The sequence below is a fragment of the Erythrolamprus reginae genome, chromosome Z, assembly GCF_031021105.1.
Source record: "Erythrolamprus reginae isolate rEryReg1 chromosome Z, rEryReg1.hap1, whole genome shotgun sequence".
In the NCBI taxonomy this organism is placed as follows: domain Eukaryota; kingdom Metazoa; phylum Chordata; class Lepidosauria; order Squamata; family Dipsadidae; genus Erythrolamprus; species Erythrolamprus reginae.
In genome coordinates, this window is record NC_091963.1 from 57,091,406 (window position 1) to 57,114,367 (window position 22,962).

A 22,962-nucleotide genomic window follows, 5' to 3' on the forward strand; every position below is an offset into this window, starting at 1 on the left:
CCTTGGAACAAACTTCCAGCAGACGTGGTAGATAAATCCACAGTAACTGAATTTAAACATGCCTGGGATAAACATATATCCATCCTAAGATAAAATACAGAAAATAGTATAAGGTCAGACTAGATGGACCATGAGGTCTTTTTCTGCCGTCAGACTTCTATGTTTCTATGTTTCTAGAATGTGAGAGCTTGAAAGAATGACAGAGTGAACATATAATATATAGAAAAATATTTTAGTATTTTATGCTATGACTTTTGCATTGAATTTCTTTATTTACTAATGGAATCAAATACAGTGGTACCTCTTCTTACAAATGCCTCTACTAATGAACTTTTTGAGATATGAACCCGGTATTTAATATTTTTTTGCCTCTTCTTCTGAACTATTTTCGCCTTACGCTGGGATGCCCTGCCTCCAGACTTCCGTTGCCAGCTGAAGCACTGGGATTCCCCTGAGCCTCCCCTCGCTGGGAATCCCCGCCTCCGAACTTCCGTTGCCAGCCGAAGCGCCTGTTCTTGCATTGCTGTGATTCCCCTGAGGATCCCCTCGCTGGGATTCAAAGTAGCGCCAGCAAAACTGAAGGGAATCCCAGTGAGGGGAGGCTCAGGAGAATCCCAGCAACGCAAAAATGGGTGCTTCGGCTGGCAATGGAAGTCCGGAGGTGGGGATTCCCAGTGGCACAAGGCAAAAGGGGTGACTGTTGGGATGGGTTTTACATTGATTCCTATGGAGAAAATTGCTTCTTCTTAGGAACTTTTCTACTTACGAACCTGGTCACGGAATGAATTAAGTTCGTAAGAAGAGGTACCACTGTACTTAGAGTCTTCAAGAACTAGGAAAATATATCGTATTTTTATCCCAATTTTTTCACAATCATATGCCTCTTTGATCATTTGTCATTTTGCTAATAGTGTCACTCTAAATAATTATCCAGAGCTTCAATAGAAATAGGAAAAACCCTGAAACTTTAATTAGAATTATGTTAAAAATTCAAATTCAAAAGCTGTCTGGCCTCTGTTTCTGCCCTTTCAAACAGTCTAACTAAGGTAAAGTTCAGTTTTACTTTTAAATGTTTTCTATCCTTCTGTTTCCATTTAACATTCCATTTTGGGCCTCTCTGTGAATTGCCAAATGACATTTAATAACTTGATTCCTCCCACTGCTCAGTGTCTTATTACTCAGCATATTATTTTGGCTTTCTTCTAGGGAGAACTAGAAAAGTTGAATCAATCTACAGATGATATTAATCGGAGAGAAACAGAGCTTGAGGTACACATTTTCTTTGTTGTTTTATTTAAACATCCAACTATATTTCTTTTATTTAATACATTTCAGCTGGAAAATATTTGTTTAGATTTTTGCAGAAGAAACTGATGAAAATATTTTTTTGAATTAAATCAGTGAATGAAGGAAAAGTAAGTCAACTACATAGTATATCCATCTCTGATACTGAAATTGGATTAAGTGTTTGGTGCATAGTACCATGGAGTCCATTAATTTTCTTTATGCCGACCATAAAAATCATCCATGTGAATCCAAGTGGCAATTAATGTTGTTTCAAAATATTGTTTTATTTTCTTAAAACATAAATTTTATTAAGGTACAAAAATTAGAAAAAAGCAGGAAAGTAAACTTATAAATAAAATTCATTTATCCAAAAACTATATAGATGATTAAAAATAAAAATGTGAAAACATGCAAAAATATAGTAGTAATAGAATTATTATATTTCTAAATTCCTGAAAACCGCAAAAAACAATCCAGCTCAGCTTTCAAAGAAGTTAATTTGAGACCACATGAAAATATGTGTTTTTATCAGGGCAACATGATCTACCTAAATATGGGATGGAGCATACTGCTTCCGCTTTCACTTTTCAACCACAATCCAAAAACCTTTATAGGCAGTCACTTTCATGACAAACTTTTTGTGTTTAATTTATATTTATCTCTCATTATTTTTTTGTTGGTAAATATAAATTTACTCATGAAAATATAAACCAATAATGAATGAAATGATACACCCAGATCAGAACGGCTTCCTACCTGGTAGATATAGAAGAAACAATACAAGAACAATTTTAAATATTATGGAATTTTATGAAACTCATCCCGGGAAATCTGTCTCTCTTATATTCCTCAATGCCCAGAAGGCCTTTGATAATTTGAGTTGAGAATTTCTTATAAACCAACTAATTTTCAATTTCAAATGAAAATTGGAGAAAAATATATCAAAGCCATTAAAACAATATATTTAAATCATAATAAATGGAGAGACAACTGAAAGCTTTTCAATTGCAAAGGGAGTCCACCAAGGATGTCCGCTGTCCCCCCTATTGTTCATATTGCTTTTGGAAATGCTACTATAACGAATACGTGAAAACTAGAACATTAAGGAATTAAAAATAAGGGATCAGGATTACAAACTTCAAGCTTTTGCAGATGATTTGGTGATGAATATAGAAGAACCACTAGAAGTAGGGCCAAAATTACCAAACAAGATAGACAGATTTGGAAAAGTATCAGGGTTAAAAATTAATAAATAGAAAACTAAAATTATAACTAGGTATATGACTAAAATAGAAATTCAAGAACTAAAAGAAAAACTAGGGATCCAAATTGTAAAGAAAGTTAAATATTTAGGAGTAATACTATCAATGAAAAGTACCAGGATTAAAGAAGATAACTACAGTGGTACCTCAAGATACGAACCCCTCGTCTTACGAACAACTCGTGATACGAACCCGGGGTTGAGAAAAAAATTGCATCTTCTTACGAACTTTTTTCGTGTTACGAACGCCAAACCCGAACTTCCGGGTTCGGCATTCGGAGGCTCCTGGGAAGCCGCACGGCTGTTTTTAAAGGTGACAGCCGGGCTGGGGGGCTTCCCAGCACCCCCCCCAACCCCGAACTCGGAAGTTCGGCAAAAGTTCAGGGTTCAGGAGGTTGCTGGGAAGCCCCCCAGCCCGGCTGTCACCTTTTAAAACAGCCGGGAGGCTTCCCAGCGGTTCCGGGAGAAGCGCTGGGGAGGAGCAGAAGGGCTGACTTGTCTCAATCCCCAGAGCTTCTCCTAGGAACACAGGGATGGCGAAGGGGCAGTGGGGGAGAGAACAGGAGAGAACGGGAGGCTCAGGACTCGGTCGTTCGCAGCGCTGGCTGGCAACTTTTCTTTTTAGCGCTGGAGAGGCAAGCTGGCCGTATCTATTCACCCACCCACCCATCCATTCATTGATCCAGAGGCTTGCCTTAGAACGGAATAGAAACAGCTTTGTCTTTGGCAGCCGGGCTGCCTCTCGTTTGCAATGATAGACGAAGCTGCCTAAGTGAAAGTCCCGTCCCCCCCCCCCCCCATTTTCGTTACGTATCCCGGACTGGCAACTGTTTCAGTTTTCTTCTCAGGCAAACCTGGCTGGATGGATAAATGGATGGATAAATGGATGGGTGGGTGGGTGGGTGGGTTGATGAATGGATGGATGGATAGATAGAGAGATAGAGAGATAGAGAGATCGTGGATAGATGGATGGGTAGATGGATAGATTGAGAGATTGAGAGACTGAGAGAGAGATAGAGAGATAATGGATGGATAGATAGATAGATAGATAGAGAGAGAGAGAGAGAGAGAAAGAAAGAAAGAAAGAAAGAAAGAAAGCCCCCACCCGGGGAAACACGAGGCTGCGAAGCTGCGTGAGGCACATATGGGAGGAAGCCTCATTGATACAGAGGCTTGCCTTAGAACGGAATAGAAACAGCTTGATCTTTGCCTCTCCAATGCAATGATAGACGAAGCTGCCTAAGTGAAAGTCCCGTTCCTCCCCCCCAATTTTCGTTACGTATCCCGGACTGGCAACTGTTTCAGTTTTCTTTTCAGGCAAACCTGGCTGGATGGATAAATGGATGGATAAATGAATGGGTGGGTGGGGGGGTTGATGGATGGATGGATGGATAGATAGGGAGATAGAGAGATAGAGAGATAGAGAGATAGAGAGATCGTGGATAGATGGATGGGTAGATGGATGGATAGAGAGATTGAGAGACTGAGAGAGAGATAGAGAGATAATGGATGGATAGAGAGAGAGAGAGAGATAGAGAGAGAGAGAGAGAAAGAAAGAAAGAAAGAAAGAAAGAAAGAAAGCCCCCACCCGGGGAAACACGAGGCTGCGAAGCTGCATTAGGCACATATGGGAGGAAGCCTCATTGATACAGAGGCTTGCCTTAGAACGGAATAGAAACAGCTTGATCTTTGCCTCTCCAATGCAATGATAGACGAAGCTGCCTAAGTGAAAGTCCCGTTCCTCCCCCCCAATTTTCGTTACGTATCCCGGACTGGCAACTGTTTCAGTTTTCTTTTCAGGCAAACCTGGCTGGATGGATAAATGGATGGATAAATGAATGGGGGGGGGGGTTGATGGATGGATGGATGGATAGATAGGGAGATAGAGAGATAGAGAGATAGAGAGATCGTGGATAGATGGATGGGTAGATGGATGGATAGAGAGATTGAGAGACTGAGAGAGAGATAGAGAGATAATGGATGGATAGATAGATAGATAGATAGATAGAGAGAGAGAGAGAGAAAGAAAGAAAGAAAGAAAGAAAGCCCCCACCCGGGGAAACACGAGGCTGCGAAGCTGCGTGAGGCACATATGGGAGGAAGCCTCATTGATACAGAGGCTTGCCTTAGAACGGAATAGAAACAGCTTGATCTTTGCCTCTCCAATGCAATGATAGACGAAGCTGCCTAAGTGAAAGTCCCGTTCCTCCCCCCCAATTTTCGTTACGTATCCCGGACTGGCAACTTTCAGTTTTCTTTTCAGGCAAACCTGGCTGGATGGATAAATGGATGGATAAATGGGGCTTCCGGTTTGGCGGTGATCGCGGCGGGACATCCTTGGCAGGGCTCTGCCAAGCGATCCCTTCTACCCCCTTCGAAGGTCGCATTTGCGATCGGATCGGGCTCGGATGGCCCGATCCCAGAACAGGGGGCTCCCCTCTGCCCGAGGAGCCATCGCTGAGACTCCAGAGGCAGCGGTTCGCCCCGCAGCTTCGAAGACGGGAGAACCGATCCTCTTCGCCTGAGAGGACCGGCCAGCGCTTTCTCCCCTCACCCAGCGGGAAGCTGAGAAAAAGCTCTAAATTGAAAGTTCTACATTTAACTAACTGAAAAAGAATACATCCGATAAAGGACTCAAGGTAAAAAATTTCCTCTTTGTTTCAAGACCAAAATCTGAAGATTTGATCGTTCGCAAGCCTCAAGGGAAAGCTTTCTTTAACGAGGCGAAAGTGAAAGTTTTTTTTTCTGAGTCTCATCCGCAAATAACAGCCGAGACTAAATTCTCTCATTTTCATTGTTTCCATTTTGTATTTGAATTTTGGAATCTATAAAACATTTTTTTTTACCCTATGCTTTAATAAAAGATCTTGAACTGGAAATGACTATTTAGAAGATTTCAATGCTTAAAAGAAATTAGTAAAGATGACTAAAATTTCTTTTTTAGAGTCTGTCAAAACACTGTGTTCCGGGCTGACATCTTAACAGCGGAGGAATATAACTTTGTTGCCTTATTTTTTTTTCTCATCCTGTTGTCTTTGCAACATAATAACATTATATAACAACTTGAAAATAAATGGGAAATAGAAGGAACTGATACCTTTTCTTTGGAATATTTACCTTTGGATTAACCTACTTGGATTACTTGCTGATTGCCTTTGAACTACTTTGGATTACTTGCTGATTGCTTTTTTTCCTTGGGATTATTTTTTCTTCTGAGAACCTTTTCACATCTGCCTGATCATATGAACTTCTGACTTCTAACCTGACTCCATCTTGGGATCTATTTTTTTTGCCTTTGTCTTGAATTTGGAAAAGAACATAGACTCCATTTTAACTACAAGAAAATTATTAATTTGACTTTTTTTTTCTTTTCGTGAGACCTGCAATTGGGATTAAGTACAATTGTATTTTCTGACATTGGGATTCACACTCTTTATTCATCTAATATAATTTCCTGATTTATAACAAGAACATAACTATACATATTGTGTTTTCTTTTTGATTAATTAACTCTTTTTTTGTTCTCCTTCTGATTTTCCTTCTTTTTATTCCTATTTTTAAAAGAAGTTTGAATTGAAGACTATGCATTGTTAGCAAACCTTGGTTTCCTGCTCTATTCTAATTATTTGAATTGAAATACTCCCCATTTCTTTTTTCTCTCTCCCTTTTTCTCCCTCTTCTTGCTGCCTTATTAAGTCTTTTTTCTCTTCCTTTTTTTTCTCTGTACTTTTTCAAAGTCTCCCTTTTTAAAATAGTTATTACTCTTTTTTTGCTGTCATTTATTTTGTCTTTTTATTAGACCATTTATTTTTAACTTTTACTGGTTTTCTATTCTTAAAAGTTTTATATTTGTTTCCTGAGTTATTATATCTTTAAACTTTTAAATTTTCAAAATAATTAATAACAATATATATTGGATTTTGAATTTTCTTGATAATTGAATAGTTATAATTCAAGCGTAACCGCTAATAAAACAGATTGAATAGATTTGGAATTTATAGAAATTTTCTCCTTTTCACTATATATAAATTTAGATTGATTTAAATTAATTCAAATTTTAAATAGCGGATTCAAAATTGATAATGTCAACTTCTTCAACCGTTGTTAAAACAGTCAAAAAACAACCTACTGCAACAATCTCTTCTCCACAAGTGTCCCCACGTCCTTCCCCGACGCACCAGGCCTCAGCTATGTCTTCCAAGGATAAAGAAAAAGACAAAACAACGCAGCCCAACTTTGCAACATTACAAGAAACTTTAAACAATATGCAGGACTTTATCTTTAAATCTCTAGAGAATGCCACCCAACAAAGAGAGGTTATAAAAGAGGATGCAACACAACAAAGGGAAGCTATAAAAGCAGACTTGGCAGAATTTAAAAAGGAGATGGCCCAACTGAAAGCTGATATGGGCGAGGTCAAAGACCAGATAAAGGTGATCCAACAAACACTACAAGAAAGTGATGATCGAGTGAAAAAGGTTGAAGAGAAATCCGACAAAAACGCAAAAAGAATTGATTATCTCGAAGGGAGAGCTGATGTAAGACACAGAAGACATGATGAATCAATTATTCAGCTGGAGATGCAACGTGCTTCGTATGGACTACGATTTCAGAACATGAAAGAGGAAAAAGATGAAGATTTAAAAATGACTATGGCGGAAACGATTGGAGGAATACTCCAGGAGGATCCTGCTGCGCTAGTGAAAGAAATCGATGAAGTTTACAGGACTTCGAATAGTTACATCCGTCGCCACAATCTTCCAAGAGAGATTCATATCAAATTCACCAGGAAAACTTTGCGAGATGACATACTCCATTGGGCAAGAAACTCCAAACTCCAACATCAAGGAGTGGAAATAAAAATATTAAAACAAGTTCCAAGAAGTGTCAGAGAGACCAGAAGAGATTACCAGTTTCTTACCAGAATTTTGATCAAAGAAAATATAACCTATCGTTGGTTAATCCCACAAGGTCTTTCTCTGACATGGCGTTCTACAAGATACAAGCTGGAAAATGTAGAACAAGCTAGGTATTTCTTTGAAAATAGTGGCATTAGCCACATGGACTTTTCAGATAAACAACAAGAGGCTCAACAACAACCAGCACAACAGCAACCAGGGGAGATGCTAGCAATCCAACAAGAAGAACTATTGGGGGCCACAGCTCAAGTAATAGAGCAGGACCAAGGTGCTATAAGAAGAGTTCAGCCTCAGCGAGAAACCAAAAAACCCACTAAATGACAACAACTAAAGATCTAAAGATCTTTTCGGTAAACGTTAACGGACTTAATGAACCAAGGAAAAGGAAACAAATCTTCTCTAAAATCAGAAATCAAAATGCTCAAATTGCAATACTACAAGAAGTACATATCAAAAAAGATAACCAAAAATTATTGTTGAATCCCAAAATTGGAAAAATGTATGCTGCATTAGCAGATCAAAAAAAAAGAGGTGTGGTGATGTATGTAGAGAATTCTATAAATTCCAAACAGATATATAAGGATAATGATGGTAGAATATTGATTGTACAAGTTGATATTGAACCTAGACCTATAGTGGTTGTTTCTATTTATGCTCCCAATGAAGACCAAATGACATTTTATAAAAATTTACATCAAATAATAATAGATTTAGCTATTGAGAATGTATTAATAATAGGTGATTTTAATGCTATTGTGAATAGGCAATTAGACCATTCAGGGGGAGGGAGTCATAATAAAAGGAAAAAAACAAAAAGAAATCTACTACCAAGTACTTTCCAAAAAATGAAAACAGAATTATTGCTAAATGATATATGGAGGGAAAGACACCCCCATAAAAGACAATTTACGTTTTATTCTAATCCCCACAAAATCTGGACAAGAATAGACATGGTATGGACATCAAAAATGGTTGCAGAAGAAATAAGGGAAGTAGAGATAGATGTTAATACATGGGCTGACCACAACCCAATAGTGGTTTATATAAGAAGGAACAACAAACAGAATATTTGGCGGATGAATAGAAATATATTAAATGATAAGAAATATAAAGATTGGATCGAAAAGGAATTAAAAATATTTCTTGAAATTAATAAAACCCCAGACACCACTCCACAGAATATATGGGATACACTCAAAGCTTATATAAGAGGGTTAACAATATCTTATACAGCAAAATACAATAAGGAAAATAAATTAAAGTACGTACAACTAATAAATGAATTAAAACAATTGGAATTTGCATCGCAGCAACACACCAAGAACAGAGACTTTAAAACAGAAATAAATGTAATTAAACATAAAATTAGAATTATAGAACAAAATCAAATAACTGAAAAAATTAAAAGAGCAAAACAACATTATTTTGAACATGCAAATAAACCAGGCAGATGGTTAGCATATAAACTTAGAAAGCAGAGTCAATCCAAATTGATAAAAAAATTAGAAGACAAAGACGGTACAATAAAATATGATACAGAAGGAAAGGCGGACATTGTTTATAATTTTTATAAAGATCTTTATGCCAAAGACAATGTTAGTGAAGATGAGGTTTTTAATTACTTACAGGCTTCAAAATTACCACAAATAACAGAAGATCAACAGACTATGTTGGATGGTCCAATAACAATGGAAGAACTCCTAACTATAATTAAAAAACAGAAAAACAATAAGGCCACTGGTCCGGATGCTATACCGGCAGAATGGTATAAGATAGACAATGAAATAGTAAGAAACTATATGTTAGAAATTTTTAATTTATGTAGACTTGAGGGTAAAATTCCGAAATCTTGGTCAGAATCGCTGACAACTTTAATACACAAATCCGGCACTGACCCACTAAAAATCAAAAATTATAGACCCATATCTTTATTAAATGTAGATTATAAAATATTTATTGCCATTTATGCAGATAGACTTAAAAGAATTATAAATGGAATAATACATCAAGACCAAAATGGATTTCTACCAGGGCGACAAATTAAAAATAACCTTAGAACAGTAATAAACACATTAGAATACTATGAACAACATCCAGATAAGACAGCATCCTTAATGTTCTTAGATGCTCAAAAGGCCTTTGACAACGTTAACTGGACATTTATAAAAATGCAATTAAACAAAATGAGATTTGGCTCAAAATTTGTTAATTTAATAGATACTATATACTCAAAACAAACGACTAAAATAATACTAAATAATAACCAATTACAAGCACTTGATATAAACAAGGGAGTTCGTCAAGGATGTCCTATATCACCATTGTTATTTATTATGACACTTGAAACTTTATTAATTAAAATAAGAGCGGATTCCGAAATAAAAGGTTTAACTATAGGAGACGAAACTTACAAACTCCAAGCTTTTGCAGATGACTTAACGTTTATAATTGAAGAACCGATAACAACTGTTCCTTCTTTATTGCAAACTATTGAACAATACGGAAAGGTAGCAGGTTTAAAGATAAATAAAAGCAAAACTTCTTTTTTAACCAAAAATATGAATAAAATACAAGAAACTAAATTAGAAAATATTTCTGGAATAAAAACCGTAAAGAAAGTAAAATATTTAGGAATAAATTTAACAGCGAAAACAATAACTTTAAAAAATGATAATTACATAAAATTATTATCAGAAATTAAAAAAGATTTAGAAACATGGAATAACCTGAAAATATCTTTTTTAGGAAGAATTGCCACAATCAAGATGAATATTCTGCCTAAGGTTTTATTTCTCTTTCAGGTAATTCCAATAAACCCAGGGGGAACTTTCTTTAAAACTTTGACAAACTTAGTTAAAAAATTTATATGGCAAGGGAAAAAAGCAAGGATAAAAATAAACTGTTTGGAAGACATTAAAGAAAGAGGAGGATTTGGTCTTCCAAACTGGAAATTATATTATCAGGCCGCTGCCTTAACATGGATTAAAGATTGGATAACCTTAGAGAATAAAAGAATATTAAATTTAGAAGGACATGATCTTATGCTGGGCTGGCATGCATTTATATGGTATGACAAGGAAAAAAATCACTCATATTTTAAAAGACACACATTAAGGAAGTATTTACTAGAGGTTTGGAAGGACATAAAGAAAAATCACTTCTTAAATGTTCCAGAATGGATAGCCCCCCTAGAAGCAATAACACATCCAAAATCTATAAAAGACACGAAAATATTTTATAGATATAAAGAATTATTAAATGATCAGATGAAGCTAAAGCCTAGGAATAAACTACAAGAAGAAGGGATAATAATAGATTGGTGGCATTATGCCCAGATTCGATCCAGATACCAGAAGGATATAACTCTTTACACTTTTAATAAAAGTAAGAATTTGCTAAGTCATTTAATTATTAATAATTCAGTAAAAATGATAGGGAAAATATATAAATTTCTTATCGCTCACAAAAATATAGAGTTGACTCTAAAAGATACCATGATAAGATGGTGCAGAAACATAGGTAAGGAAATAGATATAGATACTTGGGAAAAAGTCTGGATTAATAATTGGAAAATGACCAAGTCAGTTTCATTAAAAGAAAACCAAATTAAAATGTTTTATAGATGGCACCTTCCACCAAACAGGATAGCTAAAATGTTTCCTAAAACATCCCCACTGTGTTGGAAATGCAAGAAAGATATAGGAACTTATTACCATCAATGGTGGACATGTAGCAAAGCTAAAACTTATTGGAAGATGATTGAGAAGATATTAAAAGAAATATTAAAATATGACATAGATAACACCCCGGAATTTTACTTATTAGGAATTACTAATCAGACTTATAAGAAGGAAACTTTTTACTTAATCATACACATATTAACTGCGGCTAGAATAATATATGCGCAAAACTGGAAGGGGGAGGAAATCCCCAAGAAAGAAGAAGTTATAGCTAAAATATTAGATTGCGCCGAAATGGATATGATGACAAGACGATTAAACGATCAAGAAGATACAAAATTTTATGAAACATGGAACAACATATATAAATGGTTAGATAAGAAAAAATAAGAGATAGATCTGTTTTTATTTAGGTAATAACAATATTAGATGTATTTGTTGATGATTTTGATATAGTAGTTTACTCACAAGCGATATATTAAAAATTTTGTTTTATGTATGTTTAGTAATTGAGATTTGTTTGAATGTTTGATTAGATGAATATATTACACATAAATAACATATTAAGCATTTTTACTTATACCGTACTAATATTGCATTTAAGATTTGAAAATTTTTTACTAGACTTTTTAACATTTAACAAATGTTTGATTATGTATTCTTTTTTCTATTTGAATGTATACTTTCAAAAGAAGCGGGGAAATACATCCCCATTTTATGTTTAATGTTTGTACGTCTGTATGTCTGTTTTATGAAAAATAATAAAAAAATTGTTAAAAAAAAAATGGATGGATAAATGAATGGGTGGGTGGGGGGGTTGATGGATGGATGGATGGATAGATAGGGAGATAGAGAGATAGAGAGATAGAGAGATAGAGAGATCGTGGATAGATGGATGGGTAGATGGATGGATAGATAGAGAGATTGAGAGACTGAGAGAGAGATATAGAGATAATGGATGGATAGATAGATAGATAGATAGATAGAGAGAGAGAGAAAGAAAGAAAGAAAGAAAGAAAGAAAGAAAGAAAGCCCCCACCCGGGGAAACACGAGGCTGCGAAGCTGCATGAGGCACATATGGGAGGAAGCCTCATTGATACAGAGGCTTGCCTTAGAACGGAATAGAAACAGCTTGATCTTTGCCTCTCCAATGCAATGATAGACGAAGCTGCCTAAGTGAAAGTCCCGTTCCTCCCCCCCCAATTTTCGTTACGTATCCCGGACTGGCAACTGTTTCAGTTTTCTTTTCAGGCAAACCTGGCTGGATGGATAAATGGATGGATAAATGAATGGGTGGGTGGGGGGGTTGATGGATGGATGGATGGATAGATAGGGAGATAGAGAGATAGAGAGATAGAGAGATAGAGAGATCGTGGATAGATGGATGGATAGATAGAGAGATTGAGAGACTGAGAGAGAGATAGAGAGATAATTGATGGATAGATAGATAGAGAGAGAGAGAGAGAAAGAAAGAAAGAAAGAAAGAAAGAAAGAAAGAAAGAAAGAAAAAAAGGAAACCCCCACCCGGGGAAACACGAGGCTGCGAAGCTGCGTGAGGCACATATGGGAGGAAGCCTCATTGATACAGAGGCTTGCCTTAGAACGGAATAGAAACAGCTTGATCTTTGCCTCTCCTTTGCAATGATAAACGAAGCTGCCTAAGTGAAAGTCCCGTTCCCCCCCCCCCCCAATTTTCGTTACGTATCCCGGACTGGCAACTGTTTCAGTTTTCTTTCCAGGCAAACCTGAAACCTTCCCTGGCATTGTTTAAAAAGTGAAATGGGTTGGGGAGGGGGCGGATCCGGGGTTCCCCTTCTTCTTCGCCCGCAGCCTGGAGAGGGAAAGGGCCGCCGCGGGGCTGAGCGGGCGGGGTCCGGAGAACAATGCCTAGCACCGCGCTCCGATGCCCGAGCTCCTTTCGCCTGCGGCTCCCAGCCCACCGCCTCGCTGGTTGGCTTCTCCTCCTGCTCAGCCTTGCCTCTGCCTTTGTGCGCGGCTCCTCCGCCGGAGCTCTGCCGCGCGCCCCTTCGCAGCCCCCTCGCTCCTTGCCCCCTGGACTTGGGGAGGGGGCGGATCCGGGGTTCCCGCTCTCCCCAACCTTCATCGGTGTGCGGGGAAAACCGCAACCCGCTTCTCGTGGGCGGGAGGGATGACTGGACCAGCATCCCCACGGAGAAGGGTCTCCTCACTGGCGCCCCTTCCCACTTTTCCTCCCGAGTCCCGCTGGGGTCCATTTCCAAAGCGAAGGGCGTGGGAGGCAGGAGACAATCGGGCGACCGGAGCAGCAGCACCGCCGCCGTCACCGCCATGCCCGGCTGTTTTAAAAGGTGACAGCCAGGCTGCGGGGCTTCCCAGCAGCCTCCCGAACCCCAAAATTTTGCCAAACTTCCGGGTCGGGAGGCTGCTGGGAAGCCCCCCCCCCGGCTGTTTTAAAAGGTGACAGCCGGGCGGCAGCGGTTTTTTTTGCGGGTTTTTTTTTTGTTGTTGCACGGATTAATTGACTTTACATTGTTTCCTATGGGAAACAATGTTTCGTCTTACGAACCTTTCATCTTACGAACCTCCCCCCGGCACCAATTAAGTTCGTATCTTGAGGTACCACTGTATATGACAATAATTTTAAAAATAGAAAAACAGTTTTACCCAAATTTTTGTATAACTTTAAAACAATTCCAATTAAACTGTATATTTTGAAAGATATTTTGATCAATTAAATAAAATGTTATCAAAATTTATATGGACGGGGAATAAACACAGAATTAAATTAAAATGGTTACAAGATTATAGAACTCGGGGGATTTGAACACCCAGACTGAAAATTATACTACCAAGCATCAATTTTTGTCTGGTTCAAAGAATGGATTCAACTTAAAAATAAAAGGCTTCTGAAATTAGAGGTAGATGACCTGCAATTAAGATGGCACGGATTTTTCTGGGACAAGAAGTATAACCCACATTCATATTTTAGAAGACATAAGATCAGAGATTAATTATTGGAAATTTGGAACAAAATTAAAAAACAGCATTATATTAAATTACCAAAATGGTTTTGTGTATGGAAGCAATGATACATCCCAATACTACTGATTTGAATAAAATGGTAAGATATGCAGAAATTTTAGATGGAATTTAAAGTCCATTCAACAATTGGAGCAACAGGGAATTAAAATAGATTGGTGGCCATATTTCCAAATTAAGTCAAGATTTGATAAATATAAGAAATAATTTGGAAGACAAAAACAAAATTCGGTACTGGATAAAATTATAAAATTTATAGGCCAAGAGCAAATATTAATCACCAATGTTTATAAACTTTTATTAGACTACAAAATGGAAGAAGAAATAGTAAAAGGAAAAATGATCAGCTGGGCGAGGAATATTGGACACGATTTGGAACAATGGGACAAAATCTGGACAAAAATTACCAGTTGACAAAATCAACCATTTACAAAGAAAAAAGTTATAAAGTGTATTATAGGTAGCATTTAGCACCAGTGAGACTGGCAAAAATGTACGCAAATTTACTTCCAAATTACTCGGAATCGATCATATTTTCATAAGTGGTGGACATGCCCACAGGTAAAGAAATTTTGGTGTAAAATTGGGAATTGGCTAACAGAAATTATAAAGCAAAAATTAGAGATAAAACCAGAACTTTGTCTACTAGGGATTATGGACCAAAAAATGAAAAAACCCCAACGTTATTACATTTGTTGTGAGCCGCTCTGAGTCCTCGGAGAGGGGTGGCATACAAATCTAAATAATAATAATAATAATAATAATAATAATAATAATAATAATAATAATAATATACAACATATCTTGATTGCAGCAAGGTTCTGCTTTGCACAACAATGAAAACTATACCTATGGATAGCACAATAATTTTAAAAAAATCTTTGAATGTGCAGAACTAGCCAACATGACACTGAAACTGAAGGAGAAAGATGAAGGAATTCTACAAGGTCTGGAACACATTTTATGAATGGTTAGCAAAAAGAAAATAGGAAGCCGATTATATTGTACTTAAAATGTTTTTATTACCTAATAGAAAACTATATAAAAAGTTTTATTAGGTAATAAAAATTCCTTAGGGATACCATTATGAAAAATATTTGTCGTTCAAATTTTTATTTTTGATATTTATTTATTGTCAATATTTGGCACCGTAACATTTACTTAGAAATTAATGCGAATAAGTGATCACAGCTTAGCTGTCACTACAGACAGTATTAGGACAGGGGAGTGGAATGCTTTTTTGGGCCTTTTTTGTTTATTATTTTTGTTGTGGGTGTGATGTTAGTTGTATTGTTTGTAAAGTTGGTATTTAATTTTCTTTTTCAATATTGTTTTTAAATGTAAATAAATCTTAATAAAAATTCATTTAAAAAAAGAATATAATTTCTGATCTTTCTTTTCTGTGAATGTGAAGCCACGTGACACTCAAAGATTATGTTACACCAGAGCAATTGTAAATTATATTTAGATATATCAATAATTCAGAATTCCTAACTTATTATGAACTAGCAAGGTGGGGGGTGACTCAGCTTCTCACATCCAATTTTGCATATGTAATGTTAATGAGTTGCAGACAGATATAATATATAAATTCTAGAATCTCTAGTTAGGCTGGTCCAAACAAGGTGAGCCTATAAGCCAGTAATAATGCAAAATGCTTGGGTTTTTTTTCTGAATCTGGTTTATTTTTCACAGCAAAAAATAATAACAAAAATAAAACCACTGGTTGTGATGAATATTCCCTCTAAGGCGTGTGACCGTGTGGCCGCGTGCCCAAAAACAACCCCCTGTGCAGCCTTTTCTAAGGCCGCGCACAATGGAGCCGGGCGTTGGAGTTGGGGCGGGGAGCGACGAAAGTGCGGAGGACAGTGAAGGTTTTCCATGTTTTGAATGTGGCATGCATGCACGCTCCCCATCCTCCTGCCAGCCCACTGGGAGGAGGGCGCAGATCCATGCCCCGCGTGCTGCTGGTGCCGGCCTGATGATCATTTGGGGGAGCGTGGATCCACGCTCTGTGGGCTGCCGGCGCTAGCCCTATGATCGTCTGGAGGGGTGAGAGAAAGAGAGAAAGAAAGGGGGAGAGAGGGGGGGAAGAGAGAGAGAGAGAGAAAGAAAGGGGGAGAGAAAGAGGGAGAGAGAGAAAGCAAGAGAGAGAGAGCAACAGACAGAGCAACATAGAGGGGGGAGAGAAAGAAAGATAGGGAGAGAGAAAGTGAGAAAAAAGAGAAAGAGAGAGAGAGAGAAAGAGGGAAGAGAGAGAGAGCAAGAGAGAAAGAAAGAGAAAAGGAGAGGAAGGAAGGAGGGAAGGAAGGAGAAATGGAGGGGAAAGGAAGGAAGGAAAGACAGAAGGAAGGGAGGAAAAAGAAATGGAGGGAACAAAGAAGAAAGGAAGGAAGGAAGAATGAAATGAATGGAGGGACGGAGGAATGAAGGACTTTTTTTGGGGGGGGGGGTAAATTTTTTAAATTTTTTCTCTCAACATACATTCAAATAATACAGTGTACCATCTAATTTTCCATGAATAAAATGCGGTATTTTGTTACTAACTAATATCAATCATCAAAAAAGTTGCAAAAGTTTTTTTTCTAATGTTGTCATCCATGTACATACTTTTCCTTTAATTGAATTCCATCTTTAATGTTCCTTCAAAAAGTACAACACCAATTATATTTCTAACTTATTAACCATTATGCCAAAGTGCTTCCTTTTTTCTTTATACGTTTTTCTATAAACCAAAAAAACCTTGTACAGTGGTACCTCAAGATACGAACCCCTCGTCTTGCGAACAACTCATGATACAAACCCGGGGTTCAGAAAAATTTTGCCTATTCTTACGAACTTTTTTCGAGTTACGAACCGGCGTTCGGAGACTGCTGGGAAGCCGCGCGGCTGTTTTAAAAGGTGACAGCCGGGCGGCGGGGCTTCCCAGAAGCCTCCCGAACGCCGGTTCGTAACTCGAACAAAGTTCGTAAGAAGAGGCAAAATTTTTCTGAACCCCGGGTTCGGTTCGGGAGGTTGCTGGGAAGCCCCCCAGCCCGGCTGTCACCTTTTAAAACAGCCGCGCCGCTTCCCAGCTGTCTCCTGAAGCCAAACGCCAAAGCCAAACTTCCGCGTTCGGCTTCAGGAGACAGCTGGGAAGCGGCGCGGCTGTTTTAAAAGGTCGCAGCCGGCCTGGGGGACTTGCCAGCACCCCCCGAACCCCAAACCCGGGTTCGGGGGGGTGCTGGGAAGCCCCCCAGGCTGGCTGTCACCTTTTAAAACAGCCGCGCGGCTTCCCAGCAGTCGCCGAAAGCCGTTTTTTTGCGGGGGTTTTTTTGGTTGCACGGATTAATTGACTTTACATTGTTTCCTATGGGAAACAATGTTTCGTCTTACGAACCTTTCGTCTTACGAACCTCCTCCTTGCACCAATTAAGTTCGTATCATGAGGTATTACTGTATAGCCAATCAGATGTTAACAAAAGAAAATTAAAAACAAAACATAAGCATATACAAATTTCAGACTTCTCCCCCCCTCTAAATAGTACATTTACCTAATCCAAAATTTAAAAATTACTTCAGCCCATCTAACATTTAGCCAATTAATACTATTCTACATTTCTTACTTAATTATTCATCTTAAATTTCAATTTGAGAAAAGGAAAAAAAATCTAAATATTCTCTATTTTCAATCAAGTAAAAATCATTAATATCATTAATCTCCCCAACAATTCTAAATTCAATTCTATTTATGCATTAATCCAAATCAGTATCACCTACTACATATCTTATTATAATCAATACTTCTAAATTTATTAAAAGACATCAGCAATTCCTAAATTCATATATCTAAATAGAAAAAATAATTTAAAAAGAGCAAACAAAACAATATTCCAAGTTTAATCAACCCTTCTCAAACTCAAATTTCTTTAATCTGAGCAGAACTTTGAACCGAACCCTTTTCTTTTTTATTTTTTTGTATCCCCTTTTAATCCCCTTTTCCATTTTATTCTTTCTATTCTTTCCTCTAGGAAGGAAGGACTTTGTTAGAAAAGTAAAGGGGTTATTGGATCAAACTTTGGACACTTGACAACATAGTTATGATGGTGGCAATGTCCCAGGGTTCTGTGAACATCTTTTGGGATCTTCTGACAAGCAACTGCAGGGATTCACTTAACGACTGTGGCAAGAAAGGTGGTGAAGTGAGGCAGAACTCACTTAATAACCGTCTTACTCAGGAGATAGAAACGTGGGTCTCCATTGGGGTCAGAACAGAAGTTGAGGATTATTTGTCTGACCAGTGCACTCTTTTAGAAGCAGATCAGCAGATCAGGACTCCATTTTGAAACTCCACAGAAAACATCTAGGGGGGAAGGCAGTTTATCCTCGATTTACAATGGTTCATTTACTGACTGTTCAAAGTCGCAACGACCCTGAAAAAAGCCGCTTTTCACATTTAGGACCTTTGCACCAGCCTGATGATCGCAGGATCAAAACTTTGCTGCCGTTTCATATTTATGACTGTTGCTGTGTGTCCTGAGGTCATGTGACCCCTTTTGTTTCTAACTGATACACGCCCAGGCATGAAAATGTGCCGCTCAGACATTATACTTTTCTACCCACACCGGAAAAAAATTAGAGAGAACATTGGTTGTGATGTCACGATAAGCTTCTCCTATATCACCCATATCAGTAGATAAAATACAACCAGTCACCTCAGGCTCCTACTGATTCAGACCTGTTCAGGAGAACCGCATGTTAATTTTCTGAGCAGTTCAGACAACCAATTGTTAGAAGAAATCCCTTTCCACTTTACAGGGCCAATCCTGCAAGGAACCCAGGAAAGAAAGATTCTAGCATGCTTGTATCCTTATCTTAATTGCTGCACCTGCTGCTTTAAGTGTTTTCAGAAATGCCTCTAACAGCCTTAATGTTTCTCGGCATAGCCCAGACTTTCTGATATGAAAGAAGAATTAGACCTAATAGATTTATGGAGATTATGAAATCCCGCAGTTAAACAATTTACATTCCGTTCAATTCTGCACAAATCCTTCTCCAGAATAGATATGGTTTGGACAAACAAATAATTATACAAAAAAGTAAAAATAGTAGAAATAGCCCAAAGCATATGGGCAGACCATAATCATGAATAATAATACGGTGAGGAAGGAAAAGAAACATAAGAAGATAGACACAAAATTATTAGAAGATACATAAATACACTAAATAAGGAAATTAAATTATTCATGATTGATAATAAGAAACAGCCAACAACTATACAAAATCTCTGGGGCGCTCTGAAAGCATATACAAGACGGATAACAATAGCCTACATGGCAAAGAAAAATAGACAAAAGGGAGGAATATAATTTTAAAAATGAAAGACATTAAACAACTGGAACACATTCTGCAGCAAGACCCCCAAAATAACGAAACATATAAATTACTTATGGAAACCAGATAAACCTGGCGGGCCAGGATAGGGGTCAATCCTCTATCCTGGTGTTTCTTGACCTCTCAGCGGCTTTTGATACCATCAACCATAATATCCTTCTGCACGGCTGGAAGGATTAGGAGTGGGAGGCAGTGTTCTGCGGTGGTTCACCTCCTATCTCTCCAGTCAGTCAAGTCGGTGTTAGGAGGGGGACAGAGGTCGACTTATAGGTCCCTCCCTTGTGGGGTTCCTCAGGGGTTGGTACTGCTGTTTAATATCTACATGAAACTGCTGGCCAGATCATCTGAGGGCATGGAGTAAGTTTTTTTTTAAAATATTTTTTTATTGATTTTGTAAATATGGTTACATAAAACAAACATAAAACAGTGCACAGTGCGTGTGCCCATCACCCGACCGACAATAACCATCACCACCACCACCAATTGCAGGGGGTTCAAATATTTACTAGTTTATATATATATATTTCCTTGGCTCTACTTTGCATTTGTTATTATTGAAAGAGTGATTGGAGTTTATTTTTCACATTTGCATCACAGATTATACTCAGCATATAACCTTTCACCTTATTCCATCGTGCCATCAGCTTCTCCAGTTTATTTTCATCAAAGTTGTTTAATCTTATTTCCATGATTTCAAAATGAATGTGATCCACCATGTACCAGTACCAGTTCTGTAGTGTCCATTTTATAGACTCTTTCCAACCCAATACCACTACCGCTTGAGCGCTTTCCAGTGCTGCAGTTTTTATTTCTTTAAAATCTTAGTTCTCTTTGTTTAATTAATATCGCTATTTCTTTTGTAATTGTCCAATTGATATTTAACATTTTATTTATTTCGTTCTGCACTTCCTTCCAAAATTTCTGAATTTCTACACACTCCCAGAACATGCAGGAAAATTCCTTTCTTTTGGCAACCATGCCAACAATTACCTTTCTCTTTCCCCTGGAAGTGTGCAAGTTGTGCTGGTGTATAATACCATTTATGTAAGATTTTTCTTCTCATCTCTTTAACTCTTGTGTTCTTAATCTTATGTATATTTTCTACTATTTCTTTCGTTTCACTTTCATCTATTTGTAAATCATTTTGCCAGCATCTTGTCAAGCCTTTTATTACTTCCTCTTCTGCTTGCGAAAACATTCTATATATATTACTAGCTTGTGCTTTTGTATCATTGATCTTTTCTTTTAATATTTTCTCTAAGCAATTTTCTTCTCTCAAGAAAGCTTCTTTATTCTCACTTTTATTTAAATATTTACGTATTGCATTAATCTGCAGCCATTTCTGTTGACCCAGCCACCATTCCAGCCGAGTTTTGCTAACTCTCCCGTCCTTCTCATATAATTGTTCAATTCTCATTATCCTTTTACTATTTAACTCTTTTATAATTCTGCTTAAGTTAACGTCATTACCTGTATTCAATACAGTAATACCTCATGATACGAACTTAATTGGTGCAAGGAGGAGGTTCGTAAGACGAAAGGTTCGTAAGACGAAACATTGTTTCCCATAGGAAATAATGTAAAGTCAATTAATCCGTGCAACAACAAAAAAACCCCGCAAAAAAACGCTGCCGCCCGGCTGTCACCTTTTAAAACAGCCTGGGGGCTTCGGCGTTGGGAGGCTGCTGAGAAGCCCCCCGGCTGTTTTAAAAGGTGACAGCCGGGCGGCGGGGCTTCTCAGCGAAAGTTCGGGTTTGGAAGGCTGCTTTGAGGAGGCGGGGAAGCCTCTTGCAGCAGCTGCCACAGCCGCCGGCTTCCCCGCTGCTCGCCCGCCGAGGATGCTGACCTGCTGCCTCGCGGGGAAGCCGTGCAAGAGCGATCTTCTGCCGGCCATGGGCGAGCGGCGGGGAGTCGCCCATGGCCGGCAGAAGATCGCTCTTGCCTGGCTTCCCCGTGAGGCAGCAGGTCAGCAAGGGCGATCTTCTGCCGGCCATGGGCGACTCCCCGCCGCTCGCCCATGGCCGGCAGAAGATCGCTCTTGCCCGGCTTCCCCACGAGGCTTCCCCCCATCCTCGCCCGCCGCCCGCCCGTCCAGAATGCTGACCTGATGCCTCGCGGGGAAGCCGGGCAAGAGCGATCTTCTGCCGGCCATGGGTAACTCCCCGCCGCTCGCATTGGGGTGGAGGGGCTGTCAGGACACCCTCCCACCCCAGCACTTTGCATCCCGCCGGCTAAGAGCAATCGGGCAGCAGCTTCGGCCGGACATGGGTAATGAGCGGGACAGAGAAGCGGGGAGAATCAGAAGGCTCCTTTGGCGGCTGGAGGCTGCCTGGCTTTGTGTTTTTGGCTGGGGGAGGAAGCAGTAGGACCTTCCTAACTCCCTCCCCCCCCAGCCAAAACCCCAAAGCCTGTTTGCTGCCACACGATTTAGCCAGGACAGGAGCGAAGTGACGTGGAGGAATGGGGAGCTGAAACCGGGCGGTTTCAGCTTTCCATCCATCCACGTCACTTCGCCGCTAAATCGTGTGGCAGCAAACATGCTTTGGGGGTTTGGCTGTGGGGGAGGGAGTTAGGAAGGTCCTACTTCTTCTCTCCCCCAGCCAAATCCCCAAAGCATGTTTGCTGCCACACGATTTAGCGGCGAAGGGACGTGAAGGGATGGAAAGCTGAAACAGCCCGGTTTCAGCTTTCCATCCATCCACGTCACTTCGCCGCTAAATCGTGTGGCAGCAAACATGCTTTGGGGATTTGGCTGGGGGGGAGAAGAAGTAGGACCTTCCTAACTCCCTCCCCCCCAGCCAAACCCCCAAAGCATGTTTGCTGCCACACGATTTAGCGGCGAAGTGACGTGGATGGATGGAAAGCTGAAACCGCCCGGTTTCAGCTCCCCATTCCTCCACGTCACTTCGCTCCTGTCCTGGCTAAATCGTATGGCAGCAAACATGCTTTGGGGGTTTGGCTGTGGGGGAGGGAGTTAGGAAGGTCCTACTTCTTCTCCCCCCCAGCCAAATCCCCAAAGCATGTTTGCTGCCACACAATTTAGCGGCGAAGGGACGTGAAGGGATGGAAAGCTGAAACAGCCCGGTTTCAGCTTTCCATCCATCCACGTCACTTCGCCGCTAAATCGTGTGGCAGCAAACATGCTTTGGGGATTTGGCTGGGGGGGGGAGAAGAAGTAGGACCTTCCTAACTCCCTCCCCCCCAGCCAAACCCCAAAGCATGTTTGCTGCCACACGATTTAGCGGCGAAGTGACGTGAAGGGATGGAAAGCTGAAACCGCCCGGTTTCAGCTCCCCATTCCTCCACGTCACTTCGCTCCTGTCCTGGCTAAATCGTGTGGCAGCAAACAGGCTTTGGGGTTTTGGCTGGGGGGGAGAAGTAGGACTTTCCAGCAGCCTCCGAACGCCGAACGCGGAAGTTCGG

General features: G+C 39.3%; 1 protein-coding gene across 1 annotated transcript in view; it reads left to right on the forward strand.

Moving 5' to 3' along the window:
• The window catches only part of SH3BP5 (SH3 domain binding protein 5), a 124,763-nt gene that overhangs the window by 14,427 nt on the left and 87,374 nt on the right, over positions 1–22,962 (forward strand). The window contains exon 2 of the mRNA XM_070726436.1: positions 1,207–1,269. Within this exon, the coding sequence (XP_070582537.1) occupies positions 1,207–1,269 (63 nt within the window). The remainder of the gene's footprint in view (positions 1–1,206; positions 1,270–22,962) is intronic.